Source organism: Schistocerca americana, chromosome 5 (assembly GCF_021461395.2).
Source record: "Schistocerca americana isolate TAMUIC-IGC-003095 chromosome 5, iqSchAmer2.1, whole genome shotgun sequence".
NCBI lineage: Eukaryota > Metazoa > Arthropoda > Insecta > Orthoptera > Acrididae > Schistocerca > Schistocerca americana.
The window spans coordinates 640,611,438-640,632,789 of record NC_060123.1 but is presented as its reverse complement, the minus strand read 5'-3'; the positions used below and the strand labels follow the sequence as shown (position 1 = coordinate 640,632,789).

Here is a 21,352-nt window from a genome sequence, read left to right as displayed (position 1 = left end):
ATTCAGCAAGGGACTGTATAACAGCATTGCTGGTTCTAAGGGCAATTCCAGAAACTTTGTGAGTGCACAAGTGGTGGTTTATGGACTTGCTATATTCTCTGCAAGACTCTTCGATGGTGATTGTGCACCTGCACAGTCGCAACAAGTGGCTGCTGGCCGTCTCTACATGGACTACAGTGGGTCTGCATCTCTGATGGCCCACCAATACCATTATTTCTACAAGGACTGCAGTGGGTCTGCACCTCTGGTGGCCCACCAATATCGTAATCTCTACCAGGACTACAATGGGTATGCTCTGTGATGACCTACCTACCAATACTCTTCAAAACTTCGATTGACTCTGCTGTGGGTTTGCTCTGTTGTGGCCCATTACCTGTCTGCATGTCAAGAGTCAGCACTGTCTTTCTGTTGGAAGGACAACACTACTTCTTCAAGACTGCATGGAAAGCCACTACTTCCGTGTGCATTTTCTTTTACTGCTCAGACTTTGAGAAAAACACTGCAATTTTACTGTGATGAATGATCAGGACTGTCTTTATGGACTGTGAGAAAATTTTAGCTTTTGACCAACATTGTATCAATAAGTGTGTGCATTTGATTTCTTTGTTATTGTAATTATGAAAAATTTTATCAAATCATTATTGGCCACTGCCCAAAACAATTTGTAAAATTTTTTGTGGGGAGCATGGGGACTATGTAAGTAGGCTGTTTAGGTTTTCTTATTGGTAATGCCACGTAACGCTCTGTGTGAGAATCACTGGCTGTGCTGTGTGCAATCCGTGGCTAGTTTGCATTGTTGTCTGCCATTGTAGTGTTGGGCAGCGGCAGCTGGATGTGAACAGCGCGTAGCGTTGCGCAGTTGGAGGTGAGCCGCCAGCAGTGGTGGATGTGGGGAGAGAAATGGCGGAGATTTGGAATTTGTAAGACTAGATGGCATGAACTGCTATATATATTATGATTATTAAGGTAAATACATTGTTTGTTCTCTATTAAAATCTTTCATTTGCTAACTATGCCTATCAGTAGCTAGTGTCTTCAGTAGTTTGAATCTTTTATTTAACTGGCAGTAGTGGCGCTCGCTGTACTGCAGTAGTTCGAGTAACGAAGATTTTTGGTGAGGTAAGTGATTTGTGAAAGGTATAGGTTAATGTTAGTCAGGGCCATTCTTTCGCAGGGATTTTTGAAAGTCAGATTGCGTTGCGCTAAAAATATTGTGTCTCACGTTAAGCACAGTCCTGTATAATTGTCCAAAGGGGACGTTTCAATATATATTCATTTTTTCATACAATTTATACCTTTTCTGATAAGCAAAGTTAACAAAAGAATGTCATCATTTTGAAAGGTATGGCCTTCCGCTAACCTCCACTTCCACAATGTGGCCCCCAATCTGAAAAAAATGCCCATCCCCGCCCTATACTATTAATTGCACAATTTGCCTGATTATTCAATTGCTTCAAGTAAAAACGGAGAAAGACAAGCACATGCAACAGATAAGAAAATTACACTAGCTCTGCCTGTTTGCTGGTGTAAGCATGCTTTATCTGGTGCTATTGGATGACAAAGACAAGTGCTGGACTGTGGTAACAGTTTTTTGTGCAACTCATACAAATGGTGTGGGAAATATCATTATATTTCTCAGCTAGTTGGGATGGATACTGCCGATCTGAAAAAGCTCTGGGAAGGTTGCTAAAATGTTTGGATAACTCTGCTTTTACCAGTACAGGTGTGTTGTTCATGGGTGTCAAACCAGAAATGAATGGGCGTTCTGCCAATTGACAAGAGACTGCTATCAAAATGGTGGTGCTATTGGTGCTCAGTGCATTTGAAATGAATGGAAGTTGCATGGAATCATCCCAGGTGGGGACCATCCTACAAGAAAAAAATGTTGTCAAGTTGAGAATGCCCAAGGGAAATAGTTTTGGGTGTTGTTGCCAAGGTTTCAGAGGAATGAGCAGAGATTATTTTTATCAAGGGTCCAGATGATGAAATTATCAATGAATCTGAACCTTGCTAGTGATTAAATCCCAATGACATGAAACCCTGTTAGCCCCATCCTCGGCCATGATGAGAGGTAGTGCAGTAGTAGAGTAATTGGGAACTCCAAATAAAATGTGTGGAAGGGTGGGGGGGGGGGGGCGGCGCTATTAAATCAAGCCCACTCAGTCTATTCCATAATCCCTTAATGTACAGCTCTGACTCAGAATTTCAGTATTACAAATTATAGTTTTATATAATTACCTACATTCACTATTTCTCCTCCATATTCAACAATGGTAGCTGGAAGTTAATGTTCAGTTGTCACTGTATTACACAATAAATTCATGTAAATATGCAAGAAATGTACATGAAAAGACACTGACATACTCACATTATCTAGCTGAGTACGCAGCTTTTTTACTTGTTGCTGTAAAGTTTCTAGTTCTTTTGTCACACGATTTTTATCAAGACGTAAGGAAGCCATTGTGCCATCTTTAGAAATATCCAATTTTTTAAGAGAATCCTGGAAAAGAATAAGTGCAGAGGCTATTCAGAGCAAAAAAGTATTTGTTATGCTGCATGCTACCTCACTCAATACAAACTATTTTATTTTGAACATGTAAACATTAACTGATATAATGCACTAAAAATATCTCTCTAACGAAAGGAAATTTATGAAAGATCACACTTTTCAGTGAACAGACAACAGCAGGTCGATATGCAGTAGGATGATACACAAGCTAAAGGATACAATTTAAGTAAAACGCATTGGTAAATACCAGACAAATTTGTGTATAATTCTTTTGGGTAACTGTCATCAACAGTTTGGAACCAAAAAAGCCACCATTTCAAAGAACCTACAGCAGTATTAAACAGGGTGATAAGACCATCCAGAAGCAAATACTCCTATGCATCCAGTAAGAATTTCGTTCTCACATGACAACCAATACTACTATTCTAGGTCATCAGTGAACTGTCCAAAGCCAGGAGGTGGAGGAGCTACTAAAGCAAAAGGTGGCAGGTAACTTGGGTTGAACAAATAAAAGAAAGAAAAAAAGAAGGAAGATTAGGGTTTAAGATGCTGTTAAAGACGAGGTCATTAGAGAGGACGAATGTATGGGTTACTGTTGTTCAAATGCCCCATTATAGTCCAGTTATACTAAGATATTCATGCCAAAAAAGTTTCTCAAGGAAAGAAGGACCACTGCTAATTCACATTTAGTGGTTTCACAATGGTGGAAAGGGTTGACTGTTAAAGTAGAGGAACATTATGTTGGAACACAAGAACAAAGAAAGAGGGGGTTACTATTGGATGATGGACCTCACAGCTGATACATATGTGGAGTCACACCCTCCCAGCCCCCCTCATCACTGGAGGATTGGGTGGGAGGGTGAAGGACCTGTATGCAATCTTTAGAACCTCAAAGACAGTTTTAAGTGAAAATCGCAAATCAACAATCTGAAAGCAGCTGCAAACCCTCTGGACCTACCCTCATGTGGGGGGCCCATCTTCTGTACCTTACCTACAGATTCCTGTCATCATAAAATAATAATATGTGAAACCAGATCCACTGCTTTGGCAGCTCCAGCTGACACCACAGGCAATAACAGTGTTTCTGTATGCAGAGCGAAGTGACAAAGTTGCAATCCCCCTGGGGAAATTCAGGGATAAGACCACTAAACAGCCAAGGACAGTTTTTTGTGTCTCTCTGTTTACCAAGAGAACCCATTTCCTGTTCCAACCCTCCTGAAGCAAAAGGTACAGTGCCACCTGCAGCTGGGATCAAAGTAAACAAATGTCAACCGTTTTCCTCTTTGTAGCGTCATTTGCTAAACAGTCAACAAATTCATCCACACCTGTCCACAAGTCAGTGCAGTGATAAAAATTTAGTGTGGAGAACAGATCTTTTCAGTTAAATTATTGAAATGATGTTGCAGCCTTGGTTTTTATTCTTCTGGATGCCAATTTGACACACTGAGTTTCAGTTAGTGTGTGTCCATTTATTTCTAATATCTGCAAGTCATTTTCATTTATTTGGAATTTCGTAATATGAGTCTTTGTAAGACTGTGTTAAACTGTTTGTTGTGAACCAGTTGTCAGCCTTTTGCAATATTCTCATGGCTGTGTTTGGTACAGATATGTCTGTCCCCACAAACAAATATCAGTTCTGTGTGCTAAGTTTTTATCACTGCACTGACCTGAGGACAGGTTTGCTAACATACACTCAGTAACATCCCAGGCATAAACGTGATTCCATGTAACGTGGTCTAGATTTGGATATAACCCTGTTCGACCATCTCAGTGTTTCTTCAAATTTGTTGTGTACATTTGCTAAATGACCAAAGGCAAATTTACAAATTCCCAGTTACAAAATTTTAATACTTTGTGTATAACAGCCACATTAGTGAATGGTGAACAAATATCATGGTGACTTTTTGAAAATTTTAGCCATGTCTGAAGTGGTGATATTCAATGGATAATTGAATAAAACCATAAAACTTGGCAAGATACCTTAACAGTTTACATCGTGCACATTCTGTATGTTTTATGATATTTGGCTTTCTATTTTTACTCCGACTGCCATTAAAACTTACCAATAAATTTTGTCGTGACAGAATTTCTCTTGAGTTGAGGTAACTTTATGACTTTCTGAAGTTGGTTTATAAACATCTTTTGTGACATTATCAATTAGCAGCTTCTTTATGGAGCCTGTGAGTCATCATTTTTGGGTTCATAGTTTTCAACATAGATGTGCTGTTGTCCAAAAACATATCTGCTGCCAAAGTAAATGACTTATGAACCCTTGTATCTCAGATCCATACTTGCTTTAACTACTGTTTCAAAGGGGTATCTTTTTGTCTACAAAATATCTATTTTGCTGCACACCTTTTCCTTGAAGCTTTAAATTTATCCAGCAAAGTTTCTTATGCAAATAATTAGTTTGTAGCATCAAAACAATAGATTTTTTAAAGTAGCTGTCACCCACAACACAATTAAAAGCTCACTTAGGTTCATGGTGGTTTTTGTCACCGACAGTTAGTAAACACCTGATATCTGCCTTACCAAGGGACCAGGCATGTCCAGCCATGGGTGGAGTACATCTTTTCCACATTCCGAAGCCTACTGGTGGATTGATTAATAAAGGTCCCCAAGTCTTGTACGTGTTTCTTAAACAGGTCTGAAAGTTTCTGGGTGAGTTAGCAGAGTTTCCACAGCCTCATGTTTATATATCTTGATGGTTCGCAAGCTGACAGTGATATTCATTACTGCTCTAATGAGTTAAATTTTTCATCAACTTTAGTAACAGCTGGGTCTGTGAAATTGTATTGTAGACCCAATGTTATTGTAGATGGCACCAACAGATCTGCGATAATGTGGTGCTCAGGGATCTAGCATGCATCTTTTCAGACTGGCCACGGGGCAGTCTTGTGAGGTTACAAGAATACATGAAACTTATAAACGTATCATTCTCTTCAAATAAAATTTCACAAACATTACCAACCCATCAGGTTTTGCCATACATGCACGCAACAAAGTTTCCTGGTTGCAATGTTGAAACCATAAACTCTAAGGCTTCATCAGTTGGTTCTGATATTTCTGGAACAAGTGAAAAGAAGTAACCTGCACCCTTTTCACTTTAATTATTTTTAAATCAATTGGAATAATCTGGCGATTTTCTCTTGTTCCAGAAAATCTTGAGACAAAAGAAACCCTTTCTTCCTGAGAATCCCTGACTGATTCAGTTTGGACCTTCTCAAGAAAAATGAATTTAGTTTTATCCAAGTCTTGTTTACAGAATTTGTGTAAGTCTTATGCAGTAAGGATCTGATTTTCCTTCCTTTGGGTGCTTGCTGTACACTAACACATGCAGCCAATCGTTTCACTGTGCCTCCAACACCATCACATGCAAATTTTCCATGACTTGTTGCCAAATATACTGATGAAAAAAATTGCAACACCAAAAAATAATTAATATAGACTAGAGTAATAAAATTTTGGTATATTTGTCTATGTAACATTAATAATGTTGTACACAATTTAACTATTGGAAGCAGTTATGGACGCTTTTCTTTGTTGTTTAAAATTTTGAGTACCAGTATTCAATTCACTGTTGTTGCTTATGAATGTTAAATCTCTTGGTGTGTATGAATGTTAAAAACTGCTTCAGCGAAAAATTTAAGTACAGGACAATATATGAGTATTTGAAGCAAATTTTCTTTGCTGTCTTGCAATAAATAGTCTAAATTATACACAGGATTACTCTGGAATATGTAAATTTGTTTTTAGCATGATTTATGTTGTGGAAAATAAGTCTGGCATTTTTAGTTGCGACTGGGCACTTGTGTTGCCTTTCAGGTGTGACAATAATTTATGGACTGTGAATGAAATAATAAATTTTATTGAAGCATATCAAAACAGAACAATACAATCACTTGGTATCATCCCTCCTTATGAAGCACAAGGGGTGATACTGATGAAGATTCCAATTTACCAGATGACGAAGTTCAAGAAAAAGTGTGTCATCTCCCTGCATGTATATTAAGAGCACAGGCAAAACTTCAGTTGGAGCAAAATGAACATGTAAATACAAAGGGAAAGAAGAAGAGCATGTAAAGGCAAAATTTTGCAGCGAGTGACAGAAGTGAACAAGAAAAAGAAATTGAGAACCCCACAGACATTCAAAATACACTTCCTGCTGGAAATACTGAAGGAAATAGGAAGTGCAAGTCAAGTCAGAATTTTGCAGTGAGTGGAGAAAGCCAAGGGCTAAAAGAGGTAGTAACTAAGGTTTGCACAGAAACTCAAACCACATCAAAGGTTATAAATATGAAATGAAAGAAGAATGGGAGGCAAAGTAAAAGTATTGCAGTGGGGGGAGAATGCTAAAGACAAGAAGAAGCAGTAGATTTTCTTTCAGATACAATATCCCTATTGGATTCTTTTAAAAAGTTTTTCTCTGAGGAATTAATAAATTTTATTGTTTTTCAAACAAATTTATATGCTGCACAGAAACTTAATCAAAACCTGAATGTTTCCTATGAAGAGTAATGCACTGTCCTGGGAATACTGGTTCTCTCAGGTTATCATAAACTGCCAAATAAAAGAATGTACTGGGAGGAGGAACCTTACTGCAAAGTACCTTTAGTTTCGAAATCTATGACGTGAAACAGATTTTAAGAAATCTTGCAATACATACACTTGAATGACAACAAAAACATAAATGAAGATTGGTTTTATTAAGTAAGGCCACCGTTCAACTTTCTCAGTGACAATTTCAGTCAATTTGCCTTTGACAATGCAATTCTTGTATTTTACCATATTATGGGAGGCACAGGGCTAAGCAGTTTATCAAAGGCAAGCCAATTAGATTTGGTTTCAACTTAATGGGTTTTGGTAAATCCTGATGGCTACATTTTGATCTGAATGATCAATTCACAGCTCTATACAGGACAAAAATAAGGATTAAAAAACGATGGTGATCTCTGTTTGCATGGACTATTGATGTATATTGCGTAGAGATTGTTGTTATATTAGAGGTTGGGAAATGATATGGCGTATCTTCAGTTTCAAAAATGTTTTTCAAATTTTGAAAATCCATGGAATCCCAAGAGCAAAACCCAGTCCATCATCATGATTTCCTTCATTAGATGATATAAGGCAGGACAGAAAGATCCTCTCATCATCAAACAACAATCTAAGTATCATAGATGCCAGACAAATGAGTAAAATGCCAGTACCACTTCGTATAGATTATTTTGAAGGATTTCATAAATATAGAAATACCTCTAAGCTAAGATTCAGGAGAGAATTTTTCTAATGATTCAAAGCTGTTTTGACTGTTTAAGTATCTTTATTTTTAAATGAAGTAAGAATGTGCAATAAAAACTGATCGAGCAATAAAGATTGTAATAAATCTGGAAATCTGTTTCATTTGTTACCTTAAGTGCCCATTGGCAACTTTAGTTGCCATCAACGTTCATGACTGTATATGTGAAAATTAAACTGAAATTATGTTTCTTGTGTAAACCTGTTACAAAACAATAACCTACAACTCTTTTTAAGTAGAAGAACCAAACTTAATAATTCTGGATGCAAATCGGTTAATAACAGCTGTATCAAGCAGAATGTTGAATGCAAGCATGCAAGTTCGCACGCATTGTGTCATATATGTGCCGGATGCCAGTTTGTGGGACGGAGTGTCCTGCCTGTTTGTGGATGACGCAACAGTTGCCATTTGATGCTGTCCCACATGCTCTCAACTGGAGACACACCTGGTGATCAAGAAGGCCAAGACAACAAGTCAACACTCTGTAGAGCATGTTGGGTTACAACAGCGGTATGTGGGCAAGTGTTATCCTGTCATAAAACAACCCCTGGAATGCTGTTCACGAATGGTAGCAGAGAGGTCAAATCATCGAACCGACATACAAATTTGCAGACAGGGCACATGGTATAACCACAAATGCACTCCTGATGTTATACAAATTCACACCCCCAACCATAGCTCCAGGTGTAGGTCCAGTGTGTCTAGCATGCAGACAGTTGGTTGCAGACCCTCAACTGATCTCCTAACCAACACTCAGCCATCACTGGCACTGAGGCAGAACCAGCTTTCATCAGAAAACATAACAGACCTCCATCCTGCCTTCCAATGAATACTCAGTTAAGACCATTGAAATCACTAATGGTGGTGGTTTGGGGTCACTGGAATGCACGCTACAATGTGTCTGGGTTGGAGCTATACTCGAAGTATCCAATTTATAAGAGTTTGTTGTCTCACTATGGTGCCAACTGCTGCTCAAATTTCTGTTGCAGACACAGTATGATGTACCAAAGCCACACAACGAACACAAATGGTCTTCCCTCTTAGTAGTGCCCCACGGTCATCCTGAGGCCAGTCTTCTTGTGACAATACAGTCTCATGAAACTTCCTGGCAGATTAAAGCTGTTTGCCGGACCGAGACTCAAACTCGGGACCTTTGCCTTTCGCGGGCAAGTGCTCCACCAACTGAGCTACCCAAGCACAACTCACGACCCGTCCTCACAGCTTTACTTCTGCCAGTACCTCGTCTCCTACCTTCCAAACTTTACAGAAGCTCTCTTGCTAGTTCTGCAAGGTTCGCAAGAGAGCTTCTGTGAAGTCTGGAAGGTAGGAGACGAGGTACTGGCGGAGTTAAAGCTGTGAGGACAGGTCGTGAGTCGTGCTTGGGTAGCTCAGTTGGTGGAGCACTTGCCACGAAAGGCAAAGGTCCCGAGTTCGAGTCTCGGTCCGGCACACAGTTTTAATCTGCCAGGAAGTTTCATATCAGCGCACACTCCGCTGTAGAGCGAAAAATTTCATTCTAGTGCAGTCTCATGATCACCGCTGCTAGCAACCACGTACAGTGCATATATTTGTGCCAAGTCTTTCTGCAGTATAGCAGAAGGAATATACGGCTTCTTAAACCCCTATTACACCACCTTGTTCAAATTCAGTGAGGTGTTGATAATGGTATCTTTGTCAGTTTAAAAGCTTTCTTGACTACCATCAACTCCCGACATCCTAACTCAAAGATAAGTAATGCTTACAACCTTTACAGGGTGTATTTAAAGCAAACCTGTTTTGGATCCTCATATAGGTGCTACTAGCACCTGGTACAAAACTTGAAAACACACTATCTTTCAGATGTAGAAACACATACACTAACTCTCGTTTATGTCGCACAACTCCTTTTTGGTGTTCTGATGTTTATCCATCAGTGTAGTTCCACTTGGAATTTAGATCAGAATCTTTCAGGTAGTAGCACAGATTGGTGAATTTCTTGAAATTTTTGTACTGAGCTGCATACCCTCTGCTGAAGTATGATTTTCTGCAGATTTGTCACTTTTTGTTGGCAGTAAACCCGCAAGTTTTGTCAAAAAGACGTGAACTGTAACGGTATCATGTCAGGCTGTCACTAATTATGCAAAAACTTTTTCTTTGTATTTGCATATTTTTGATGATACACACAACAATGGGATGCACATCAGCTTGATAGTTTTCCCCCATGAAAACCTTGGACAGCATAATCACAAAGGAATAATTCTCTGCAAAATCAAGCACTGCAAATAATTCACAAATTGCTTCACAGTTTTCAGATACTGTGTGTGGATTTTTGAAAAAGTGTTGAATGGTCAGGTCAGAGAGTTTTGATGCCTCCCTGTGGAAAAAAAAAAAAAAAATCAACTATCAACAATTACTTAGTTTCAAGTGAGGCACAATCTGTTTTCTCAACTGTTTGTGCTCCCAGCTTCTTCAGGATCAGTATCCTTGTACAGATCTGTAAGGTGTGATTGAAGTCCACATCTTCCACAGCAATTTTCACACTGGTGCAGGATGCAAATCTTGCATTCAGTAGTGCAAACTATCAAACCCAATCCTTGCCAATAATGCTAGCAGCAAGCATAATTGGACATTCTGGTGGACAACCCCCCCTCCCCCTCCCAATGATTCTCCCTTTCCTAACCCCCAGAGCTTTAAGAGGGGAAGCCCCAAGGAAACTCAAACCACTATTGAACCTAACACACACTTCTATCCACGTCAGATGAAGCTGACACTGTAATAGCAGTCACTTTGTCAGGTTGTACATATGCAGACGAAAGTGACAAAATTTTTTACCACAGCTGGGATTTGAACCCAGGTCTCCTGCTCACTTGACAGACAGACGCACTAATCACTATGCCTCGCTAAGACAGGGGTTTTACACAACTGCATGTAGTACCCTATTACACCTCCCTCCTTAATCAAAACTCCCATCCATGCCACAGCCCACTTGGTATTCCCTGAGCTTAGACGCGTATTGGTTAGTGCATCTGCTTAGTGAGCTAGAGGCCTGGGTTCGAATCCGGCCCTGGTACAAATTTTCATTCATTTGTAAATCTGCATCATGGATGTTTGAGAACTGGAAAGGTCTCTGGAACATGTGGTTTCACTTGAGTTTGTCAGGAGCTCCATGTGACAGTTTAAACACAACTTTTGCCCAATTGAGACAGACTTGCTGAAATTCTTCAGCTGATTTGCCAGAGGTTCATTAATCAGTCTCAAATTTGTTCCAGCTGTGATGATTCTTCTGTGAAAAATGGTTCACACATGATGTTGGTGTAGATTCATATTAAGTTAACAAAATGGCTATGTGATGAAAACAAAATGTACATTCATCACTGAACATCTGGCTAAAATAACTACAACATTCCTGGTGTTTAAGAGCTTCAACATTCAGCCACCATTTGCTGGAATTACACATTTGCAAATTACCCATTACAATCATCCAAATTACCAGAAGATCACTGAGTGAAAGATTCTTCATTTGCTAAATTCATAAGGCATTCAAATCAACAGTACTGCATACCTACAAATATGCCTAATGTTTCATGAATATTCAGTTCTTATGTAAAATATGGCACATCACACACTGGAAAATAGAATAATTAAATATAATATAACTAAGCACCTGACAAAGCACAAACATCTCTATGACGTTTTGGTGAACTCATCTTTCCAAACTATATCCCCCCCCCCCCCCCCCACCAAAAATAAAATAAAATAAAAAATAAAAAAATAATAAAATAAAAAATAAATAAAATAAAAAAACCTTGTTTCTGCAAACAAACTGACAGCAAAACAAAAGAATTAGAACTTCAGTGTTAATTTGGTGCCCGAGAGGACAAAGTTAGGTAAAAACTAATTTTTCCATCTTTACAGAGTAACCAAACAGTCATTTGCACGATAAATGTTACTGGATGGTTTTACATCTCCCAGGAAAAATGCATTCATGGATATTTCGCACAGAAGAAGGTCGTCTTTCAAATCATCAGTATTGCATTGCCTACATATTATTATAGCAAGTATGGATCTGGTGCTCCTTCTGAGATAAATGGGCTCAAAAATCACTTATTTTAGGAGAAAATTTGTTTTCAGGTGGTTTATCATTGTCTATCTCAAAAGCTATTCTAGGTTTTATAAACAAGGTACTAAACAATAAGGTTCCAAAAGGAAAAGCAAGCCAAGTACATAAAGAGATCAAGCTATCTAAACTTAGAAGAAATTTCCTCATGACAAGATTTCGTGGAAGTGTCGACTGCACTTGGGAACACAAATGTGAGTCAAATAACATACAACTTACAAATGTGCACAATGTAAACTATTCAACTATCTTCCTATGTTCACAACATTAGTAAAGGATTACTCCATGCCAAGTTGTCTACAGTTTTCCATGTGACGATCACAGAGTTTGATGAAATTTTATATGAATAATCACAAGTGTTCCCAATGAACATTGGTAAATTTCACAATCACTTATTCAACAACGTGGAGGGGCACTGAAAATAGACCCTTATTCCACTGGTACTCAAATTAAATATGAAGTCTTAATATGTTCTACAACCACTAATTCAATCGCACATGCTCCCAAGGAACATTGGTGGAGCTTTACAATCACTAATTCAATACTTGGTAAAGTTACACAATCTTTTAGTCAATACTTCATTTCTTGCACCCCATAGTCCAAGTCAATTGACTTTGCTTCAAATTATCTGTATGCAAATTACTCAGGAAATCTGTTTTACTATTTCACATAAGAGCACCCAAAAAGTTGCACAAGATTACCAAACTAGGGCATCTTGTACAACAATATTACCGGAGACATTACATCTCAAAGTTGCTGAAAACTGACAAGTGCACTACGGAGGTCAAACAAATGACTATATCTCTGCAAGTGTTAAGCTGGCAAAAGTAAAATTTCATCAATGTTCATTGTGAACATTGTCTGCATGTGCACACGAAATTACAGCAAAATCTGTCATTGTAACGCTGGAGCTTTTTCCAAAACTAGATCACTTGGCATGCAATGACGCTACAATTATCCACTATAGTGCAGCACTTCAAACATGACTAAAATTTTCAAAATGTAGTCATGAGTCTTTCACACCCTTCACTTAAGAGGGTCCTACACACAAAGTATTAAATTTTGGGAGTTACAAATTTGTAAATTCATTTGGTCATTCAGCAAACCTGCTTATCAAATCTGAAGAGCCTCTGAGACAGCTGGCTGTGGTCCCCTAGGCCACCCACCACTATCATATGGGGCAATGCAGCTAATAATATATTCTCAGAGGTAGGCAATTAGAATATTATGTATATTTGATAACTGAACATCCTCTACAAGCCTCTATGTGAATATTAGCATTCTCTCAGTCAAGTGTCAATATAGTCGTCCAAAATGCTATTTGTGGTTAATAAGAGCGAATTTACAATTCATAGCCACAATAACAGAAGCAAAAATAATTTCCACATAAAGTATGGAACCTTATCTAGGGCTTAGAATTTAGCTTTGTACTCTGGTACAAAATTCAATAATAGATTGCCGACAGACATATGATAACAAATTGGAAGTCATCAAACATTAAAAACTAAAGTAAAAGAGTATTTTACATGCCACTCCTCCAATTTGCCTGAATATATGGACTGTGATGTAAACTTCAGTTAACATTAACAGGATAAAAGTTACATAGTGTACCCTTCCATGCACAATATACGTAAACAATCTCCATCAAAAAATTTGCTGGAGACTTGTCCATACTGACATCCAGGTTTTCTGAATTTATATTGCAGTTTTAGTTTATATAACAAAGGTGAGTTAAATATGGTGTGAATGAAAACACTGGGCTACATTACAGATAAATCCATTACTAAAAAATTTATTTGGCATTTACATTTGTCGTCTTCTCCAACCTATCCAAATTATCACCTTCCAATCTAACCTAGACCTCAGGCTACACTACAGATATCATTCTCACCACAGCCGAGATTTTGGGGAAGAGGTGGGGGCAAGAGACACTTGCAATACCCCCAATATTAGCCACGTTGTTGTTGTGGTGTTCAGTCCTGAGACTGGTTTGATGCAGCTCTCCATGCTACTCTATCCTGTGCAAGCTTCTTCATCTTCCAGTACCTACTGCTGCCTACATCCTTCTGCATCTGCTTAGTGTATTCATCTCTTGGTCTCCCTCTATGATTTTTACCTTCCACGCTGCCCTCCAGTACTAAATTGGTGATCACTTGATGCCTCAGAACATGTCCCACCAGCTGATCCCTTCTTCTAGTCAAGCTGTGCCACAAACTCCTCTTCTCCCCAATTCTATTCAATACCTCCTCATTAGTTATGTGATCTACCCATCTAATCTTTAGCATTCTTCTGTAGCACCACTTTTGTTGATGTTCATCTTATACCCTCCTTTCAAAACACTGTCCATTCCGTTAAACTGCTCTTCCAAGACCTTCGCTGTTTCTGACAGAATTACAATGTCATAGATGAACCTCAAAGTTTTTATTTCTTCTCCATGGATTTTAATACCTACTCCGAACTTTTCTTTTGTTTCCTTTACTGCTTGCTCAATATACAGATTGAATAACATCGGGGAGAGGCTACAACCCTGTCTCACTCCCTTCCCAACCACTGCTTCCCTTTCATGTCCCTCGACTGCCATCTGGTTTCTGTACAAATTGTAAATAGCCTTTCGTTCCCTCTATTTTTACCCCTGCCACCTTTAGAATTTGAAAGAGAGTATTCCAGTCAACATTGTCAAAAGCTTTCTCTAAGTCTACAAAGGCTAGAAATGTAGGTTTGCCTTTCCTTAATCTATTTTCTAAGATAAGTCGTAGGGTCAGTATTGCCTCACGTGTTCCAACATTTCTGCAGAATCCAAAATGATCTTCACCAAGGTCGGCTTCTACCAGTTTTTCCATTCGTCTGTAAAGAATTCGTGTAAGTATTTTGCAGCGGTGACTTATTAAACTGATAGTTCGGTAATTTTCACATCTGTCAACACCTACTCTCTTTGGGATTGGAATTATTATATTCTTCTAGAGGTCTGAGGGAATTTCGGCTGTCTCATACATCTTGCTCACCAGATGGTAGAGTTTTGTCAGGACTGGCTTTCCCAAGGCTGTAAGTAGTTCTAATGGAATGTTGTCTACTCCCGGGGCCTTGTTTCGACTCAGGTCTTTCAATGCTCTGTCAAACTCTTCACACAGTATCATATCTCCCATTTCATCTTCATCTACATCCTCTTCCATTTCCATGATATTGTCTTCAAGAACATCACCCCTGTATAGATCCTCTATATACTCCTTCCACCTTTCTGCTTTCCCTTCTGTGCTTAGAAGTGGGTTTCCATCTGAGCTCTTGATATTCATACAAGTGGTTCTCTTATCTCCAAAGGTCTCTCTAATTTTCCTGTATGCAGGATCTATCTAACCCCTCATGAGAAAAGCCTCTACATCCTTACATTTGTCCTCTGGCCATCCCTGCTTAGCCATTTTGCACTTCCTGTCTATCTCATTTTTGAGAGGTTTGTATTCCTTTTTGCCTGCTTGACTTACTGCATTCTTGTATTTTCTCCTTTCGTCAATTAAATTCAGTATCTCTTCTGTTACCCAAGGATTTCTACTAGCCCTCGTCTTTTTACCTACTTGATCCCCTGCTGCCTTCACTACTTCATCCCTCAAAGCTACCCATTCTTCTTCTACTGTATTTCTTTCCCCCATTCCTGTCAATTGTTCCCTTATGTTCTCCCTGAAACTCTGTACAACCTCTGGTTCTTTCAGTTTATCCAGGTCCCATCTCCTTAAATTCCCACCGTTTTGCAGTTTCTTCAGTTTTAATCTACAGATCGTAACCAATAGATTGTGGTCAGAGTCCACATCTGCCCCAGGAAATGTCTTACAATTTAAAAGCTGGTTCCTAAATCTCTGTCTTTCCATTATATAATCTATCTGAAACCTTCTAGTATCTCCAGGGTTCTTCCATGTATACAACCTTCTTTCATGATTCCTGAACCAAGTGTTAACTGTGATTAAGTTATGCTCTGTGCTAAATTCTACCAGGCAGCTTCCTCTCTCATTTCTTAGCCCCAATCCATATTCACCTACTACATTTCCTTCTCTTCCTTTTCCTACTGTCGAATTCCAGTCACTCATGACTATTAAATTTTCGTCTCCCTTCACTACCTGAAGCATCCAATCGCACGCGTCTTCTTTGACCCGTGATGTAAGGGTGTTGTCGTGTGTGATGTCATGACGGCGCGGAGTTAGGTTTGTGAGTGTGGCATGTTTGTAGATGGCGTCATGTTGTAGATTGTTGTGCTCTCTGGTGGTATGTTCAGGGTTTTCGTTTGTGTGGTGTAATGTGCTCAGTTTGCTTTTGCTCATTATCCAGAATTGTTCGAGTGTCGGCTGCGTTTGTAGTGTAATTCATTTCAGTGAGTTAACGATTTTGTGTGAAGGTTAATTTAGTGTTGCTCGCTGTATATTGTGTGGTAATTTTAGTAAAATTAATCTGTTGTTGTTTATGTTCACGAATGGATATGACGGAAAAAATTAACAGTGAGCAGGTCAAGGGAAGTGTTCGATCCCAATGTGTGGCTGTGTATGTTGATATTGGTATCGAGAGATGTTTTTGAGCTATATAGGCCAAGGGAAGTGTTTGATCCTAACTTATGGGATCGGGAGCTGCTGTTGACCTACATAGGTCAAGGGAAGTGTCCGGTTCCAGATGATATTGTGTTCAGTGGTATTTGTGGAGTTTTGTGATGATGTTTTTCGTCGTTTTGTGTGGTTTGTATGGGGGTGGGTGTCTAAATTTGTTTACATTTAGTTTGCCCCCACCCAAAAACACCCCATTTCCCGCGCTTGTCCCATTAGTGTCATTAGGCTTTTTGTGGAAAGTGTGTGTGTTTGTTTTTCGATGTATTTTCGTTCTCATAATGTGTGCGTACCGACTTTATATGCGCCATATTGGAATCGTGGTTTACGGTCGTTTCCGGCATGTTTGTGACGTCATGGGTCAAAGCAGACGGGCGGGATCGGACGCTTCCGTATTTCCAATTTCTTTTATCTCATCATACATTTGATCAATTTCTTCATCATCTGCAGAGCTAGTTGGCATATAAACATGTACTACTGTGGTAGGTGTGGGCTTCGTGTCTATCTTGGCCACAATAATGCATTCACTACGCTGTTTGTAGTAGCTCACCCGCACTCCTATTTTTTATTCATTATTAAATCTACTCCTGCATTACCCCTATTTGATTTTCTATTTATAACCCTGTATTGAACTGACCATAAGTCTTGTTCCTCCTGCCACCAAACTTCACCAATTCCCACTATAACTTTAACCTATCCATTTCCCTTTTTAAATTTTCTACATTCCACGCTCCGATCCGTAGAACACCAGTTTTCTTTCTCCTGATAACAACGATTAAATTAAATAGGTTTTAGCTTTACTAAGGTTTTGTGCAAAGTTAAATAAATAATTTGTGTATTTGTAGCAGATACAAATAACAGCTGATTAGTGTTAAGAGTTTAAACCAGTCAAGCTCTTGACAGAATGAGAATCCTACGATACCTGATGGTATTCGTATCTTTGGTTAAATATATGTAAGTATCTAAACATATGATCACAGAAACTAGTTATTTCATATTAAAATATTCATATTTTGTAAACCTGAATTAGTGTTGCAGCTCTTTACTTAAAATTCTGTAAATTCGATTTATTTTTAAAGATGTACCAGTGATTGTTACTGTTAAGGGTGTACACACTTTGATTTATATGTTACATCACTGTTCCTCTTTGTTGTGGAGAATCTAGGCAGGACTACTGTTGTAAACAGAAAGACCTGGTGGGAAGTTGTAAATGGAGCAGATGTGCTGCTGTAGAAATGCTGAAGGCAGACACACTTTGTGTCACTAGTTCAGCATGTGAAATATTACTGAATATAATTATTTCAAGGTTCAGAAACTTCATTTAATTAAAAAAAAATTTGAAGCCTCCTGAATAGCATAATCTTTTCATCAGTTAATGGTTATTCTAATGAGAATAGAACCCACGAGCAGTAGCCTGTCCAACAGAAGATAATCAGCTAAATAAAAACTTACAACTTTAGGTGTGGATGCACAATTTCATGCATATTATTCCAAAATAATGATCAATGCCTGGTTTGAAGACAGATCATTGAACATTAAGCACCGAAGACCTATATTACAGTAGAGGAAGAGTGGCTTTCCCCACTCCCCCTCAATTTAACTGCTCTTCTTCTTATATATATGATGATAAAGTAATCTAGACATTATGTCCATAATTATTACTCTAAGTATATTAGCATTAATGATATTGGGTTGTTAATAAATTATGCAGATTAACTTTGCAGTGATTCCCTCTGTCAAAACACCCCTTCATTATGGCCTTAACAGACAATCCTTTGCAAAATGAGTGAAAATACTTAAGCCTATTAACAACATGACAACAGTCATCTTTAAAAGAGAAGCCCATTTACAATGAACAAACTACTTGATATGCACCTAAAAGGAATCTTCAGGCAATGAATTTATTTATTCAGCTAATTTATTGATGGAGTGTCCACAGCTCGTTGTCTTGCAGTAGCGTTCTTGCTTCCTGCGCACAGGGTCCCGGGTTCGATTCCCGGCAGGGTCAGGGATTTTCTCTGCCTCGAGATGACTGGGTGATGTGTGTCTTTCATCATCATTTCATCCTCATACACTCGCAAGTCGCTGTAGTGGCGTCAAAGAACTTGAGGAGCAGCAGGCAAACCGCCCCACAAGGGGTCTCTTGGCCATCAGTGCCATACGCTCATTATTATTATTATTATAATTATTACTGATGGAGTAACTAACAAGTACATTTTCTTTATTTATGGATAATCTGTGTATCTCGTTTTGTCAGATGGCGGCTTCATACCAGAATACAAATCCCTATGTCTGGACACTTGATAAGGATACTAAGGCCACACAAAATAATTCTTATGCTTTTCGCGCAACTTAAATAGAAACTGTTTTTATTATTAGTTTCAGATGTTATGTGCTAGTCTCCTGAAATAATTTTTCATATATGCGTTTGATTTCTTTGGGTCACTGTACTGCAGGGCAACCTGAGCATTATTCTTTTGAGAGATAGCGTTAACCCTCAAAAACTGAGTAAATATATATCAAACAACACCATTCCAATCTCCATAAATATCAAACAACACCCTTCCAGTCTCCACACACTACAGAAACATTAACATGTCTAATCCTGAGGCAATTACCAGAGTTAAAATTCACAACAACAGATCGGGTACCCATGGGTTTTATGTTGGTTTTTAATACATACCAACTCTGTGTTGCAACGGTCAGCATTTCCTTGAGCTTCTTCTTTGGCCTTCTGTGACGTTCTTAGTTCTTCTTCCTTGGTCTCAACAGTCTTTTTCAGTTCGTCGTTTTCCTTTTCAATCAGCTCAATGCGTACTCTCGATTTTGCCAAGTCGTCTTCAGTAAGTTTATTTCTGGTTTCTAGACCCTGTTTCTGTCGAATGCACAAATCCTGTTCGTCTGAACTGGAAGAGAATCAGAAAACAAGATGCAGCAATAATTTTTCGTTGTTGTGCTATCACCTCATGTACCTATCGGTGACTTAACATTAGCGAGGGGATTTAAGAAACTACACCTACATCACAAAACAAGAAAGTCGCTTTTTGCGGGTGGTTTCTAATCACAAACCATCTACGCTACAAACAGTTAGCAGAATTAAAATAATACATGGAAAAGAAAGAGTCGGAATAAAGCAGCATACTATCAGTACAGCACTATGACAACTCACCTGATTTTGAGTTGCTCGCTTAGATCTTGTAATTGTTTCAAAAGTTCATAATTTTGAGATGATAACGACCACCAATTGAAAACAAGTATAACACACATCACAAACAAACCACCCGCTAATAAGGGTGGACATCTTCCATATCCACCTCTCATGTTGTCTATACCCATTTCTCTCCCGCTGTAAACACAGCGACAAGCAACAAATTCCAAGGCTGCACACAAATGTCAACGTACCAAAGATAACTTGTAACAAGGTCTGAGTATCTGTTGCCGTTTACTACCTGCGCCAACTTATCACCATTATGACCAGTAGCGTCATCTGCTGTTTATAAACTCAGCGATACGTTTTTTCCATACTAATGCCTAAAATCGACTAACAGAGAGCAAAAATGTATTTGTTTGTAAAGTGTGTCTGCTTCATGCACATTTAAATGCTGCAAATAGAAACTGTCTTAAGTTTACACACATTCAAGCTCCTCAGTCAACCGCTGAGTTACAATTCAGATGCTCTAATCACCCATCCACGTGTACACAGGTAAAAGTGCTTCCCGAATGTTTCAGTGAAACAGCTCTCAAACGGTATGCCCCAATTTCAAATTATGATACTATAAGAAACTGGCACACTCTAAGTACTATGGGATCATAGTAATTTATTTGGCAATCACCAACCCATAGAAAAATAAATAATTAACAATGCAGCGTAATAATGGGACATCAAGAAACAATAATAGTATGTACTAAATTGTGATTACTGTATCAAAGTCCAGCGCTCGCATAGCCATCAGATATATTCGTGGATTTACTCCATTAGTTGATAATAACTTGTCTGCGGAATATGAACATAGTGCCTGGTCTCTTAGAGAGCCTGATAAAAGAGATCTTACTTGTGCTACCTTTGAAATCATGGACAAGGACTCGGTAAGTTGTGCACTGATAACTTCGCCATTGAGCATCTATAAACTCCTCCTCCTTCAAGAAGTCGACATGCTAATCACTCATCCATCTTTTATTAATAATTAATTTTTATTCATCCATCGGTGCAATTCGAAACAATAACAATCACAGAAGCATTATTTAAGTCTGCAGGAACTAACGTCTTATTAAAATTAAGGCATGATAAATAACAAGAAAATGACTAGCAAAAGGCTGTTTTCCAAATTGCAATTTGTGTTTCTGTAGGAGGAACAGATTTTTTGGAATTAGACACATAGTGGTAATGCCCAGAATCGATAACTTAAGCATGAAATCGAGAACTCTGTTTACAAGAGAGGAAAAGGAATCAACTTAGCATCCAAGTACTTTTACAAGTACAGCACAGTTCACTTCAGCCACCAATCTGCTTGTAGGCAACTGATATAATGCCCTTTTGTCGGAAGAGTATGTATTATAATGTGCCTGCACCCATAATGTGGTTTTGTATGTTATCTGCCGGCCTTTAAAGAAAATAGTTTTCTGGAAATGAAGCAAAACTATATCTGTTTCTGTAGATAGTTTTTTTCTTTTGGTACAAAAACTTGCTTCTTAGACACTTCTTTCAATTTAACATTCGCTTTTGTGTGACAGGAGAACATTTCAAAGTAGTTGCCAGAATTCCAGTAGTAAGACTAAGATGAAACAATGGAAACGAATATGTATCCAACAAACAAGAACCTTTATGAGAATAACCACCAAATGTTCTCGTTTTGGCCTTGAATGCTGATATACAA

At 38.5% G+C, this 21,352-nt stretch overlaps 1 protein-coding gene across 3 annotated transcripts in view; it reads right to left on the bottom strand.

Annotated features, from left to right (window-relative positions):
- LOC124616132 (protein sgm1-like) overlaps nucleotides 1-19,935 on the bottom strand; it is a 97,094-nt gene extending 77,159 nt beyond the window's left edge. The window contains exons 1-3 of one of the 3 annotated variants that reach the window (XM_047144403.1): nucleotides 19,648-19,935; nucleotides 19,162-19,384; nucleotides 2,369-2,500 (exon numbers count right to left, since the gene is read on the bottom strand). In XM_047144403.1, coding sequence (XP_047000359.1) covers nucleotides 2,369-2,500; nucleotides 19,162-19,384; nucleotides 19,648-19,814 — 522 coding nt within the window. In that variant the 5' untranslated portion in view covers nucleotides 19,815-19,935. The remainder of the gene's footprint in view (nucleotides 1-2,368; nucleotides 2,501-19,161; nucleotides 19,385-19,647) is intronic. The other 2 variants (XM_047144405.1, XM_047144404.1) reach the window with 2 other exon arrangements.
- Nucleotides 19,936-21,352: the final 1,417 nt, after the last annotated feature.